This window comes from Anser brachyrhynchus (genome assembly GCF_964034855.1).
Source record: "Anser brachyrhynchus genome assembly, chromosome: 3".
Lineage (NCBI taxonomy): Eukaryota > Metazoa > Chordata > Aves > Anseriformes > Anatidae > Anser > Anser brachyrhynchus.
In genome coordinates, this window is record NC_137696.1 from 6,293,062 (window position 1) to 6,307,279 (window position 14,218).

The following is a 14,218-nucleotide window of genomic DNA, read 5'->3' on the forward strand; positions in this document are numbered from 1 at the left end:
TGGTATTTTGTGTTTAAAATCTATTCATTGAATATACTGTGGGGTTTCTATTTCCATTTCTGCTTTTGCAATTGTTCTTGTGTCCTTAGGGCTGTATATGTTCAGAATAAAAGTAAGAATAGAAATAAAAGGATACCTAAAGACAAATTGAACCATAACATTTACATTTTTCCCTTATCTGATCTGAGAGTTTTGCAATTGCTGGGTTAGTAACCCCTCCCTCTCATTCACGAACTCATATTTGACAGAGCAAAAGGAATGCTGCTCCCTTGTTTCTCAGCATCACTTAATGGACTTGATTGAGTAAATCACTTGTAATGGGATTTGTGACAAACCACCACAGCTGATCTGAGCAGGATTTTAGGCATTCAGTGGGTTCTTCAGAAGAAACTTATTTCTAGGTACTTAATCTGTGAGAGGGGACTATTTCCAGTAATTTTAAAGAGACTAATCAAAACCCTCCACATTGTAGCCCTTTGGTTCTTTGCTAGGTCTGTGCATGTTCCACCATGGAAAGCTTGTGCCCTCCAGCACAGCCCCTCTAAGATGTGCAGAAGGATTATTATTTTTATTAGTTACTAGTGTGAGCTAGGCCTGGAATTTTAAATTGGTCAGTTGTTTCCTTTTACTCCACTGAATCAGATTGTATTTTGAGTCAGTTAATATTTATACCTTATTTCAGTCCAGATTTTTGTTCCTGTATATTGTAGTCAAGCAAATATAGCAGCAGCAAGAATAATTGAACATGACTTAAAAATTGCAGTGATTGAAGTGGATGGCTGTGGTGTGATGCAACTCACCTACCTTTAATCATTTACACGCAATCTATTCACCAGAGGCTGCCTTTATAGCCAATGAGGAGAATTATACCTTCTAACTATTTCACTTTACTGACTTCAAATGGAGTCTAGGAGACTATCCCATATGCACATGCTTGTATTTGCTCAGATACATCAATCTTAATAAATTAGGCAACAGATGCATTGACAACGGAATACTATACATTGACATACAATACAATACATTGACAACAACTGATTGACAACGGAATACTATAAAACAATTGACCTGTGAGGATTATTCAGCAAAGACTTCAACAGTTTGACCCACTTAGCCTTTTGATTAAGTTGCAGTCTAATTGCAAATGATTGGGGAAGAAAATACAACACAAATCGGTGGTTTCTAATGCACCTTTTCTTGGGTAGGCAGAGGGAGAAAAACACTACCTTACCTCAGTTCCTCTTAGGACAGCGCAGATGCATCTATATCGGTTCGTGTTATATGCTGTCTTTTGTGATGTACACCTTTTTTCTGTTTGGAAGCAGAAGGTGAATTTAAGTGGGCAGCATTTTCTGAAGCTTGTTAGATGTTTCTTTAGGCTGCTCCTTAAAATCTGTTGTTTCAGCAGTTTACAGCTCTTCATGAGGTAGCAAAACCTGGAAGACATGGGAAGGCATGGGTATTTTCACTGACTGAAAGCTGCCTTGTGGCTCTATCCAATTTGTTTGAAAAAGCTGTTCGTAAGCTTCAACTCTGAGACTTGTAATCCTCATTTAATAAAATGCTGTCATAAAGACCACTTTTTAATGCCTTCATGGGCTGGAGATGAGGTTTTGAAACAGAGGTCCATTTACATTTAAAAAAAAAAAAAGTATTGTGGTAGACCAAGAAAAATAGGCTTCATATAATATTTGAGTTTTACAGTATGATTTCCTTTATTTTACATTGTGATAGATTACTTCTAAAAGAATAAGTCATATATTCATAAAAATGTAGTTGTATGAGGTTAGCTGGTTTGCAGTGCAGCCCAGTTTGGAAATCACCCTGTGGAGGTAGCTGGCACAGAGCCTTGAGCTGCTTGACCCCATCTGGGATTGTTTGCTGACGTTTGACCATGGGGCTGCCCACACCTCAGGAGTGATTTCACTGTACAGTTATTGAATGTGAAGAAGGAAAGTGCAAATAACATTTGGTATGAACTCCCATCCCTTTGGCCTCTGTGGAGATTTTTGGACATCACTTGTCTGGTGTACCTGCACATCTTCTTTTTCTCGTTTAGGGACTCCTGGATGGCAACTGCCACTTGGGATGTTTCTCTCACTTTCAGCAAGACCAGATTTTTATTTTTAGTTTTATTACTTTTCCAGAAGAGTGAAGCTTTATGTGCAGGATCAGGTGATGTATGTTGAGACCCACTCCTTTAGGTCATGAGATAGGATGCAAAGATGTCAGACGAAACACTAGTGGAGGTTCCCCCTCGAGTCTTTAAATGTCCACCAAAAAAATCCTGTAGAGGCATTGAATCTAAACATCATGTTGGCTCTGATCTCTGGGTGACAGTGTTCATAACATTAGCTTTGTAGTCTTAGTTTACCACCACTCTTCTGAAGATTTGGAGCTAGATAGGAGCCCTGTTCAAAGATTAGTTGGAACAAACTCATTTTTCAGTTTTTCAGTTGGAGAAAATGTGATTAGCTACCTAATCTGTTATCGGCTAAGACGTACTACAGCACCCTTTTTCTTAAGTCTGTTAACATTTGTACTGTGTACCTACATACACTTATCCAACTTGCACTGTTTTACAAACAAATACTTCACAAATTGATGTTTTTTCCATTTGCATGAAATGGTGAATGAATAGCAGAATGATGTTTTAACATTTCAGCATAATACGATATCGGAAAACAACCTAAAAATGCAGGCAGGGAGGAAATAAAATTCTTTCATGCATTGCATGCAAGAAACTGAAATGTTCCCCTGTGAAACTGACCATCCTTACAGCTCAATATTAACTCATATGAGAGGGACAATGCACTTTAGCTGGTGCTTTTGGCTTACATCTGTGGGAAGTTCTTATGTGGAAAATAAGAAGCCCTCAACCTTGAGGCCAGTGGCTTCCTTTTTATAATCAACAAGAGCTATAAAAACAGCAACACTTGCTAGACAAGAGATCTTGGACAAAATAAGGATCGAATCTATGTAATAAGTTTGCCTGCTGGACTGTGTCCTTTCTCTCTTCTGTTATTATACACTGAAATACCCTGCAGGGATGAAAACAGTCACTTGCTCAGAAAAGTCCTAGGTGGGACTAGGTGGGACTCCTGGGTGGGAGAAAGTAGTCAAAAGGCTATGATAAAAACTTGGAAAAGTAGCAAGTGCTCGAGGGTGCTCATGTGGCAATGGCGAGGAGGACTAAAGAGCAATGTTGACAATGATAGTCCTAAAATGCCAATCTGCACCAATGTGGCAGCATTCCAAAAACTGGAAATACGAAATGATTTTTTTTTGGATCATTTAAGACTATGTGTATGCGAGTATGTCCTTAAATGTGTGCTAAAATTTCTTGACGAGTGTTAGCCAGACTCTAGAGGCTTACAGAGAGGCTCCCCATAGGATGAAGAATTAGTAATGTGGGATTAGGCTTATTCTGATTATAATGTCTTTTATTTCCAATATTGGAACAGGAATCATCCCAAACATGCACACAGCAGTTGCCAGAAATAGGCCAATGAACACAGAGAATAAGCCAGAGAGCTCTCGCAGCAGCCCATTGCTGTTAGTAACTGCTAACTATTAACATAGCATTCACTGAAAGACTAGCAGCACATTCACGCTGGAGAAAGGCAGTGTGAAATCACATGCACTGACACTCTCTCATGAGTCAAGTGCTCCTGTTTAGAGGAGCCTCTGTGTTTTGGGGCAGTCTTGAACATGACCTTGTGTTCCTCCAGCCTGCCAGGCCATGGGGACAGGGATGATGCTGAGCTCCTGGGCGACCTCCTCCATTGAAGAAGTTGCTGAAGCAGCTCCTGACAGCCTTCGCTGGCTGCAGCTTTATGTGTACAAGGACCGGGAGGTTACCAAATCCCTAGTGAAGCGTGCGGAGAGAGCAGGTTACAAAGGGATCTTTGTGACGGTGGACACGCCGTTTCTCGGAAGGCGCATTGATGATGTGCGAAACAAGTTCCAACTTCCTCCCCACCTCAGGTAGGTGCCTGCTGGTGGGATGTGGGATGAGCATTTGAGTTGGTACGCTGTACAGACCCTGACTAATACTTGCTGAAGTGCTGGCACAGTGGTAGCAACCAAAGATTGGCTGGAAGGGTAAAGAATGAATGGGATGTGCAGGACTTGGGTTTGCAAAATGGAGCTAAAAATCTTGTCGGAATCTTGTACTTACAAGGTCCTGATACTGTCCGCAGTATCATGACATATCTTAAGAGTACTGTGTTTGCCCTTACTCAGAATCTGGAAATGAAAACAAAATTGAAATTAAAAAGAAAAAATATATATATTTTGAAGCAGATTAGTATTGATTTGAGTTCTGAGTGAAAGTTAATTTTGAATATTATTAATGTATCCGAAGTGCTCTTCCAATGTCTCCTCTAACTGTTATGTTATGCTATGTATGTACCATATGTAATATGAACATACCAAGAAATACAAAATCACATCCCAAGGTTCTTCATTTTCATAATACTCATTTCAAAGGTAAGCCATGGGACTGCACAATAAATCCGATTGTTCACCTTGGAGACACAAAGCTCCAGAACATGGGGTGTCAGATCCCCCCCTATATGCCAGTCCTTGAAGCTAATATATGAGATAGCGAAGACTGACAGAACAGCCTTAACTTTGCCTCTGATTTCTATATTAAAGTACAATCTTATGAGAAAAGCACCAGAAGACACAAAAATCCCTGACAAACCTGACACTAAAATGTAGTACGCTGGTATGTATATGCCCCACATATTAATCCTGCTATAGATCCGTGATTGACAAAGCATTGTTGATACACACTGTCATTTTACCCGAGGAGAAGGTATTTTTAAGAGCTTTTTTTTTTAGGGACAGTATCATTTTAAGGCCTGGGGTTAAAGTTAAACAGTTTTTGAATGAGAGTCAAATAACCCAAAAAATATTTGAGAAAAGCAATAGAGAATTTCGGAAACACTTTGACCCCACCTGACCCACCAAGAACAAGGTTTTGTTTGATTGAACCATATGCAATAATATGAAGTTGAAGTAATCTTTAAAGGTTAAAGTTCCTTCAGATTTCAGAATGACTCTCAGTCAGTGTTTTGTTGCAGAGTTGGTGGTGAAACTCTCTAGTGTGGGGCTCTGCTTAGTTATGTGATAACTTTTTCTTGGCTTCAGATTTTCAACAAAGTTTCAAAGCAACAACAAGGTGCCATTGTGCTCAGAAATGTATGTAAGGCAACATTCATTCAAGTGTTGATCTGTATTTCACAGTCCAAGAAAAACAACAGTTATTTATATAATCTTATCCATGGTTCTGTTTTTCTCTGGGTACCCCACCCTTCACAAACCAACAGCTGAAAAACTGAATCTTGCTGAGAGCCTGCTCCTTTCTCATTTTCTTCTTTGCTTGGAGCTGAACAGAAAACCCATGTGAAATGTTGCTTGTTACAGGCATGAAATCAGCAGTGAAACTAGCCAGTTTCCGTGAAAAAATAGTGTGTGTTCCCAAAATGTGGAATATGAGTATAAAATAGCACAACATGGAATGACACGCAATTTCCAAAGAACAGAGCAATCAGCCTGGTGTGGAACAGAGGTGTCCTTGGTAGTACTGGTGTCACTGATGGTGGTTTGGTGTTTGTGAGCACTCAGGCACTCAATTTCTCTGCGCACCCTCATTTCCTCCTCTCCTGCCTTGTCTAGTCAGACTGAACTCTGATGCCAGGGGTTGGTACTTACCATTTGATTCCTAGAACTGATGAGATTGATTTGGTGCTAAAGAGCAAATAATAGCTAATGTTTTCATATGAGCTTTGTTCCCCTACATTTTACAAGCAAATGTACAAAAAAAAGATGAATTGTACACAAGAGGAACTGTCTGGATGTTGGTCTTGTCAGCCTGATGAAAATTCTGGTTTCTTTGCAAGGCTTCATGCAGTTCCATCTAATTCATGGAACTTTGGAAAATTTCCTTTCCTTTTTCTCCTCTACCATCTATACATTTCCCTATTCCCTTCAGTGCTTGAATCCCCTGGATTAGAGGGGGGAAGGAGGAAATGGCAGGAAAATACTTGCGACATGAAAGCTAAGGGCATTTCTGCTACAGATATGGGTAAGTAGAGGTGCACTTCTTGACGTCTGTGGGTCCTGGATCATGTTATGAAAGATCGATGTTCTCTTGGTACATGTAGCCTTTGCTGCTCAAGAGTCTGAATGGCCCACAGTCTCTGATGCATTTATCCTCACAGATATGTGATATCATATCATATATCACAGATATCCTACAGATGCTCCTGGAGATACTGTTGTTCCTATTGTATGGTGGGAAACTTAGGCAAAAGGAGTGGCTAAGGGTTGTGTCCAATGTTGCATGTGAGGTCTATAGCAGGATAGATGGTTGGGCCCAAACCCTAAATTAGTCTTTTCATTGGGTTTTCCCTCCTGATCGTGGATTTGATGCCAAACCTTTAGAGTTTGGACTTTATTCTATTTCCTTCAAAAACATTAGGAGTGTTGCCTTGGGCCAAAGAAATTTGCAACAAAGTTAACGAATGTTTTGCCAGCCAAAGATCTTGACTTTGACAGACCCTGATACAACATCCTGGGGTAGGCTTTTTTGCTCCTGCCCTACAATACAACACAAGTTAGCACAAGTGTGTTGAATGCCGGCACTAATATTTTTATGACTCCAGTGAATATTTCTCAGACTATTTTTCTATGCTTTTTGTCATTTTAGATTAAAAAATTTTACAAGCAACAGCTTGGCCTTCTCCTCAGGAAAAGACTTTGGAGAAAATAGTGGACTGGCTGTCTATGTAGCCGAGGCGATTGATTCAAGTGTCAAATGGGAGGACATCAAGTGGCTTCGAGGGCTGACCTCACTGCCCATCGTCACGAAAGGAATCCTCAGGGGTGTGTAGTTCTACCGCTTTCTATGAGGCAGGCAAGGTGCTCTTTCTTGTGTAGGCACCAGGGAGTAAAAAGTGCTTTTGCTGCTGGCACTTCTGCAGAATTGTATTACTTTTCAATGGCAAGCATCTGCTTTACTGACATTAAATATGGTGGTATATATGTTCATATTTGTGTGCTGTGCAAAGTAGGGAAAAAACTCTTCTTTGTGTATGGTTAGTATTTGGAAGGTGACAGGTATCACCAAATGCTCATCCATTTTGGGTAGGTTCAGTGCAATGGGAAATGGGGAGGGTGATTATTGTGCTGCCTCTGTATACGAGCTCCTCCATGTGGAAGGTAGTCTTTGAAGCAGACAGGTTTTTCTTCCTGTTGACCAGCAGGGACTTAACTTAGTGTTCCTGTCTGGGGAAAAGTCAAAGAAGGGGATTTTGCATTTTGCTGGTTGAAGGTACAGGTCAAGGTTTGTGGCTTATCAGGCCTGGATAATAATAATAATAAACAATAATTCTACTTAAGTTTGATAGGTTGGTATAACATCAGTTGTATCTGAAATCACATAGTCAGGAGGATCAAACTTGCACTTGTAAACCGTAACTCTAATCTGAGTTGTGTGCTACTTAAAGGAAAGCTGGATATCTGTTCTGTCAAAAGAGCACCGAAGATGGTAAAGCAGCTTCATTTACTATGGATTATTACTGCAATCTTATTGATAACTATGGCATTGAGAAAATTATTTAGCAAAAGAATTTTACTGAGTGTTCCAGGACAGAGAAAAGAGAATAAAAAGCCATCAAAATGGCTGTTAGCTGAAAATGATAAAATATTCTGCTCCAGTATTTCAAGTGACCTTTCTAGTTTTTTTGCTTAAAGACAAAACTGTTATTCTGTGTTGAGATGAGCATTTGGAAGGATGAAGCCCTAAGTGGTTTCCCAGTATCTTGCAATTTATTTTATTTTTTAACTGATGCCACTGATGCCATAATTTCCCTCATGATGTTGCATTCCCAGTTCTGGAAAGGAGTATCTTCTCATTATGACTTTTTTTTTTCTTCAGCTGATGATGCTAAAGAAGCTGTAAAGCTTGGGGTAAATGGTATCCTGGTGTCAAATCATGGAGCACGACAGCTTGATGGAGTCCCTGCAACTGTAAGTACTGGTGCCAATATGCAACAAGTTCTCTCTGCCTTTGGCTTCTTGTTTTCTTCCTCTGAATACATGGTAGCTGGAGGAAAAAAACTGTAAATACATCTGTTGCATGCTTTAACCCATGAGTCTGTCTCCCCCTCTTTCCTTCTTTTTAGTATGTCACAACATACTTAGAGTTAGAACCAGCCTTCCCTTTGCCAGATCAATTGAAAAATCACTGGAGGGTTTACATGTGACTTTCTTCAAGCTACCTGGGTACACTATCCTGGCTGCAGTAGCCAGCATGGGAATCCAGAGGAGCAATTTCAGATAGCATATTATTGGCAGTTACGCTGTTAGAAATTAGGAATATATTTTTTTCTAGTCTCCTCTTTTATTTCTTCCTCATTCCTTTAGAAACCCTTTGTTGCAGTTTGTAGAACACCAAGGATTGTACTAAAGATGTTATTCCCTTTTAATATTCTCCAGAGATTTATGAAAAATTAAGTTACAGAACAGCTAAAGACAGAAGGAAACTCTCCCTTTTTCTCCTTTCAAACCTTTTCACCTTTGGAAAAGGTACAGGGTGGTTAAATAACAGGTTTTTTCCTTCTTCCTTTTCCTTGCCATGCTACCCTGTACATCTTCCAAAGGTAAAAAGGGATTTGAGAAGTTCTCAATTGACACAAATGAAAGAAGTAAATGAACATGAAAAGGGTTGTGTTCAGGTTGAAGGAAAACCCTCAAAATTCCAGTCATCACTCACTATGCTTCATTTGGTGTGAGAAAGCTGCACAAGTAAAGAGAGAATGAATGGGAGGAGAATCAAAGCCCAGACGTGACTGTTTCAGTATTCTTAATGTGCCCTTGATGAAAAACCTCCTGTTTTCCATGAGGATTTTCTGGAGGGAGAAGAGGACAGGTAAGCCCTTTTCCACTGTGGGATGTTTTGTATGTGAAGTTTTAGCAGTTCTGCCCTGCAGGCCCAATGGTGTCCCCCCTTATTACCCTGAAGTATTTCTACTTTTCTCCTTGGGGGCAGCTGAGGATTTCCCCAGTTGATTTCATTCACCAGCTGATTCTTCAGAGGTCTTCAAGTGGACCCACGTGAAGCCCATGTGGGCTTCTGAAATAAATTTAACTTTTGTCTTCTTGTCACCTTTTAAGAATGTATGCCTCAATTTTACCAAGAGTATTGGAAAAATCTTGGGCAAGTCTGTGTGAGGTAACCCAACAGCAAGAATATATGAGGATATTGAAACAAATTTTGAAAAATGAGAACTCAAGGAAAAGAATTATTATTTTTTGCCAAGTAGAACAAATTAAACTTGTGAACTACTTGTTTTGAGTTATTTCTTTACAACACTGTTCACTGTGCAGATGAGAAAGCACTATCAAAGCTGGCATGTTCACTGGATTTCATCTTACAAAGAACTATTTCACAATGCAGTTTTCATAATGTAAATATCTGTATTGGAACATGCAAGTGTTTCTGCTTTTGAAACAATTTCATGGCTTTCCAGAACGTGAGCTGAACCCGAGCTGGTTAATATTTCTAGTGTCTAGTTACACATTGAGGAAATCTATGTTTTAATTATGGTTTGCATCATACTTTAGTTATTATAGCACTTTAATGTTGGTACAGTTTGTCAGGATGTAGAAAGTGGTCTCTGTATATGGAAATAGATCCAAAATATGTTTGGCAAGAGAGCAAAACCAAAGGGAGGGGAAAAATTACAGCAAGTGCCAAACTTCAAGAAAATTTTAATCCAAATCTAAAAACAAACTGTACTTTCAAGTTTTTTTTCCCTCATCTCCTGGTCATTTTTTATCCATTAGAAAGGAAATGAATTGCATCCGTACTTGAAAGACATGAATTTGTATGCCTTTTGTCTTACTACCACACACTGTTTCCAGTCTCCTTAGTACCAGTTCTTCCAGTTCTGTGTCTTTCCTGATATTCATGAAAAGGAACTGTTTAGGCATTATAGGAACAGCTGCTATGTAATGCTTGAGCCTTGAATTCAGGAGGTTCATCTCTTCCTGGGACTTCTTGCATGGTGTTGACGTGTTAGTAAATTCCCTGGTTACTTGTCTGTACATTGGCAAAGCTAAGCATCCTTTCCCTTTACCTTTACCACTGGTGTAGGGAGTAAGGGGAGATTGGTAAAAGCAATATACATGTGCAGTAGAAGAAAACATTTTCCACCTTGCTCAAAATTCAGAGAATGCTAGATTTTTCTTATATGAAGAAGCTCCTTCTACAACTATTCCTGTAACCAAAATGCATTTTCATGTGGAAAAATACATTCTTTACTTTTTCTGTGAACTCTAAGAGCAAGTTCCTCATGACACATCTCTTACTCAGTGTCTTTATGTACAATGCCCACTTTTGTGTTCCTTGGTGCTAGCTGGCCCTCATTAAAATTAATAATGACTTCAAGCAAGAAAGTGAAGATGGTTATTTAAAAAGTCAGTGATTCAATTTTATTCCCAGATTACTGAACACCAAAAGCTTGGGGAGGGGGGCAATATCAAGGAGCAGACCTCATCTGTGCCTAGTATTTCTTTATATTCTTCACAGGTATCTCATACTGGCTTGTGTTGGATACGTGTCATGGGATTAGATTGACATTTTATGTGATTCTGCTGATTCTCATTTTATTTATGTGACTGTCCAAGTAAATTTGACCTTTGTATGTATCTGCTAACATGCTAAGTCACTTCAGTTTTTGAACACAAAGCTGTATTATTTGTGCATACAATTAGGCAAGCAATTGCTGATTTAGCTTTTTAAAAGCTTGATTTCAAAATTTTGTGCTGCAGAAGTGGACAAGCTGTATTCCTGGTTTCACTCTTCTAGATTGATGTCTTGCCTGAAATTGTTGAGGCTGTGGAGGGAAAGGTGGAGGTGTTCCTAGACGGTGGTGTAAGAAAAGGCACAGACGTTCTCAAAGCGTTAGCCCTGGGTGCCAAAGCTGTATTCATCGGAAGGCCTCTCGTCTGGGGCTTGGTTTATCAAGTAAGTCACAAAAATCTCAAACTTATGTTTTTAGATATCCAGACTAGCTGTTCAGGCTTAGTGTATGTGCATGTGTATATGTGTGCATGTAGGGGTGTGTGTGTGAGAGAGGGTTTCTGAATGCATGTGGTTATCCAGATCTTCTTAATAATCTAAAACCTCCTATCAAATACTTAGGAGTCAGGGTTTCCATGAAACGTTCTTTATATGTTATCTGTATCTACACATGAGCTACAAGTACATATAATAGTGCATGTTGTTTTCTAATTGCCTAGGGTGAAGAAGGAGCAAAAGAAGTTCTCCAGATGCTGAAGGAAGAGTTTTGCCTGGCAATGGCCTTGACGGGTGAGACTAGTTTCCTCTCGGTAACAGCCACCTCTGCCTCACTTTTCCTCTGAGCTTTCACTTGCCCTGTGCAAGGTGCTATAGTAATCTATAGAAGGGAGATAGAAATGTTTGCAATGTAAACAGATCAAGCTGCAGAGAGATGAGAAAAGAGATTGCTGTTAAGAGACTGCTGTTAACCCTGTCTTATATATGGGGAACTGAATAGATTAAGTAAAAACAAGTGTAAAGGTTTTTGATAAGGAAAGTGATAAATCCATAGAAAAATAGTGGCAAATAAAAGTCACTAGGGGGGTTGGTTTTGTCTGATTATGCAGATTTCAATGCGATAGAAAAAGAAAAAAAGCCTAGAATGGGATAGAAAAGTGAGGCTTTTGACCAATATGTAACTTGTCCTCCAGGATGCCGCAGCGTAGAAGAAATTAGCAGGACGCTGATACGAAGACACGACGTATTGTTTTCCAAGATTTAGGTCTGAAGGTGACCACCTCGCCTGTTGTACAGAAAGTATGCTACCAAATAAAAAGAAACTGCTCTTCGGGCCTCAACCTGCAATCCTGACTGAGAAGGGGTCGTTTGTAAGAGATCACTTGCCGAAGAAAGTACATGAAGCAAATTTTACAGGTGTTTCTGTATTCTGCTAGGCTCTTATGGAAAGCTGCTCTGCTGGTAGTTGTGACTAGAAATTGGTCTTTATACAAGATCAACACAGAAGCTACAAGGTGTTTCTGCAACAAATGTTAATAATAACTTATAAACCTCCAATAATTTTTTGTTAAAATGAAACTATAAACAGAAATGATCAGATGGCAAACAGCTACCAGAATGTAGAAATTTAAAATGTAAAAGATACTTCTTGCTCACTGTTTAGAGAAATTACACTGTAGATCAAAGATTAAATTTTGCTTTATGAACAATGTCCTTTCCCTAGCAACTATGTGCTATTCCTTTTTAAGCATGTGGGCTTGTAGGTTGTAGAAGCTCAGAGGACTATTAGTTATAAAGAACTGAACAACAAAGTGAAACTGGGGAAGTTCTGTTATCTGACACAAAGCCTGTTGCAATCAGACATCCACTATGCTTGTGTGTCAGACGTGCATCAGATTCTTGGTGTGTGCAAATCCTTGCAGTCCTAACACTGTTGCCAAACTGTGCTGACAACACCCAGCTTGAGCCCTAATTCATGTTTTCCACCTGGACTCATTTACTGACAGCTTTTTAGATTATTAATTGGTTAAGCCTGTGGTGTCCTGCATCCCAATTGCATAGAATTGATAGGCAGAGGCTGGCTGTAGACCCCAACAGACATATTGAAAAAAAAAAAAAAAGTTTCTTCTCGCTTTCCATGGATAGAGAAACTCAGTTGCCAGCAGGTCACTCTTTCTGTATTATGACTATAAGTATAACTGAGTTTAATCCATCCCTTTCCAGCCTCTTTCTGTTTTTCATAAAGATGGGAGAGTTTGTAGGATTTGCAGCCACGTGTAAAAGAAACTTGGATAATTGAGGTATTAACCCATGATTTGGGAAGATCCTAGTGGCTCCATTCAGTTTCCATGAACACCCTTTAGAGAAAGATGAGTGTTAACTCACTTTATGAGGAGGATACAGATAAATACAGGATGTGCTTCTCTTCTTGTAACAGTCCAAATACCTACTGAATACAGGAGAAAGAACATAGGAATATCTTCATACAGCAACCTGTCCCAGAGTGAGCAGACAAAGGAGGTAAAGCTCTATGAAACTCATCTACAGTGAAAGTAAGGGTGGCTCTTCATCTGTCACACTCTTGTTGCAGGCATGGCAATATTACTGGGAGCAGGGAGAGAGGCCACTGCAGAATGGTTTTGAAAATCCTGATCTGGAAACAAAGTGTTTATTTTTAAGGAGGATTTAAAAAAAAAGTGCCTTGATTTCATTGTTCCACTGTCACCAACATCACTGTCTCCGCCATTTGTTTCCCATCAGTGTCAGAAGAACTCATGCATTCTGATTCTCCCTTTTTGCTGTTTGAAATATCCCGTACTGAGCTTTAGAGGCAGCATTGTAATAAAATGATGGAATATTACAATGTGAACTTAAGCTGGGACTGGAACTCAAATCGGGGAGAAAACCCAAAAGGCCACATGCTTGCCCTTCAGTTGTAAAATTTGTACTCTTATTTACTGCCGAATGTAGTGTGTTGTGTGAGGGTTGCGTAGCAACAAAATAAAGTTTATCTGTGTAGAGAAATATGAATGTTTCTCAGAGCATAGAGAAGCATAATTTCTACTGTTTACTGCACTTATCATATCTGTTGCAATGTGGACTGTGTCAGATGTCAATTACAGACTAACTTCAGAAAGACTGTTTATTTTAGATAATATAAATGTTACTTAAAAGAGAGGGGCATAATATCTTATGTTTACATGTTTAAGATCCATTTCTAAAGTTTAGAAGATGCAGTTTCCTGTCTTTGCCCCAACCACATTCAAGAAAAGTTCTGTAACTCTGTGGTCCAGGATAAATTCTGATGGTGAGGAAACTGGTTTTGTTGCTTGTGCGTAATTAACTATTTCTAGTTCCTTTGGGATAATGGGCTTATTTTTTTCCTGCTTGTTATCTGAGAATTGTCTGACTGCCTTCCAGTTCAACCCTAGTAAGGATATACATACATTAAAAATCAAAATTAGAGCCAAACACTGAGAGGCTGTGAGACAGAGCTAACAGAAATGAAAGTGATTTGCCTGGTAGAAAACAAAATATTCCACAGTCAAGAGAATTTTCCTAGATTTGGAGACATCCAAATACAACTGCTTCTGGAAATGATTAACAAAAGACAGTTAATCTTTT

The 14,218-nt window shown here is 39.3% G+C and overlaps 1 protein-coding gene across 2 annotated transcripts in view; it reads left to right on the forward strand.

Moving 5' to 3' along the window:
• Positions 1 to 12,305, forward strand: part of HAO1 (hydroxyacid oxidase 1) — a 28,392-nt gene extending 16,087 nt beyond the window's left edge. For both annotated transcript variants that reach the window (XM_080587913.1, XM_080587914.1), the window contains 6 exons: positions 3,732 to 3,987; positions 6,719 to 6,894; positions 7,949 to 8,040; positions 10,883 to 11,041; positions 11,317 to 11,386; positions 11,788 to 12,305. In XM_080587913.1, coding sequence (XP_080444039.1) covers positions 3,732 to 3,987; positions 6,719 to 6,894; positions 7,949 to 8,040; positions 10,883 to 11,041; positions 11,317 to 11,386; positions 11,788 to 11,858 — 824 coding nt within the window. In that variant the 3' untranslated portion in view covers positions 11,859 to 12,305. The remainder of the gene's footprint in view (positions 1 to 3,731; positions 3,988 to 6,718; positions 6,895 to 7,948; positions 8,041 to 10,882; positions 11,042 to 11,316; positions 11,387 to 11,787) is intronic.
• The last annotated feature ends 1,913 nt before the right edge of the window (positions 12,306 to 14,218 follow it).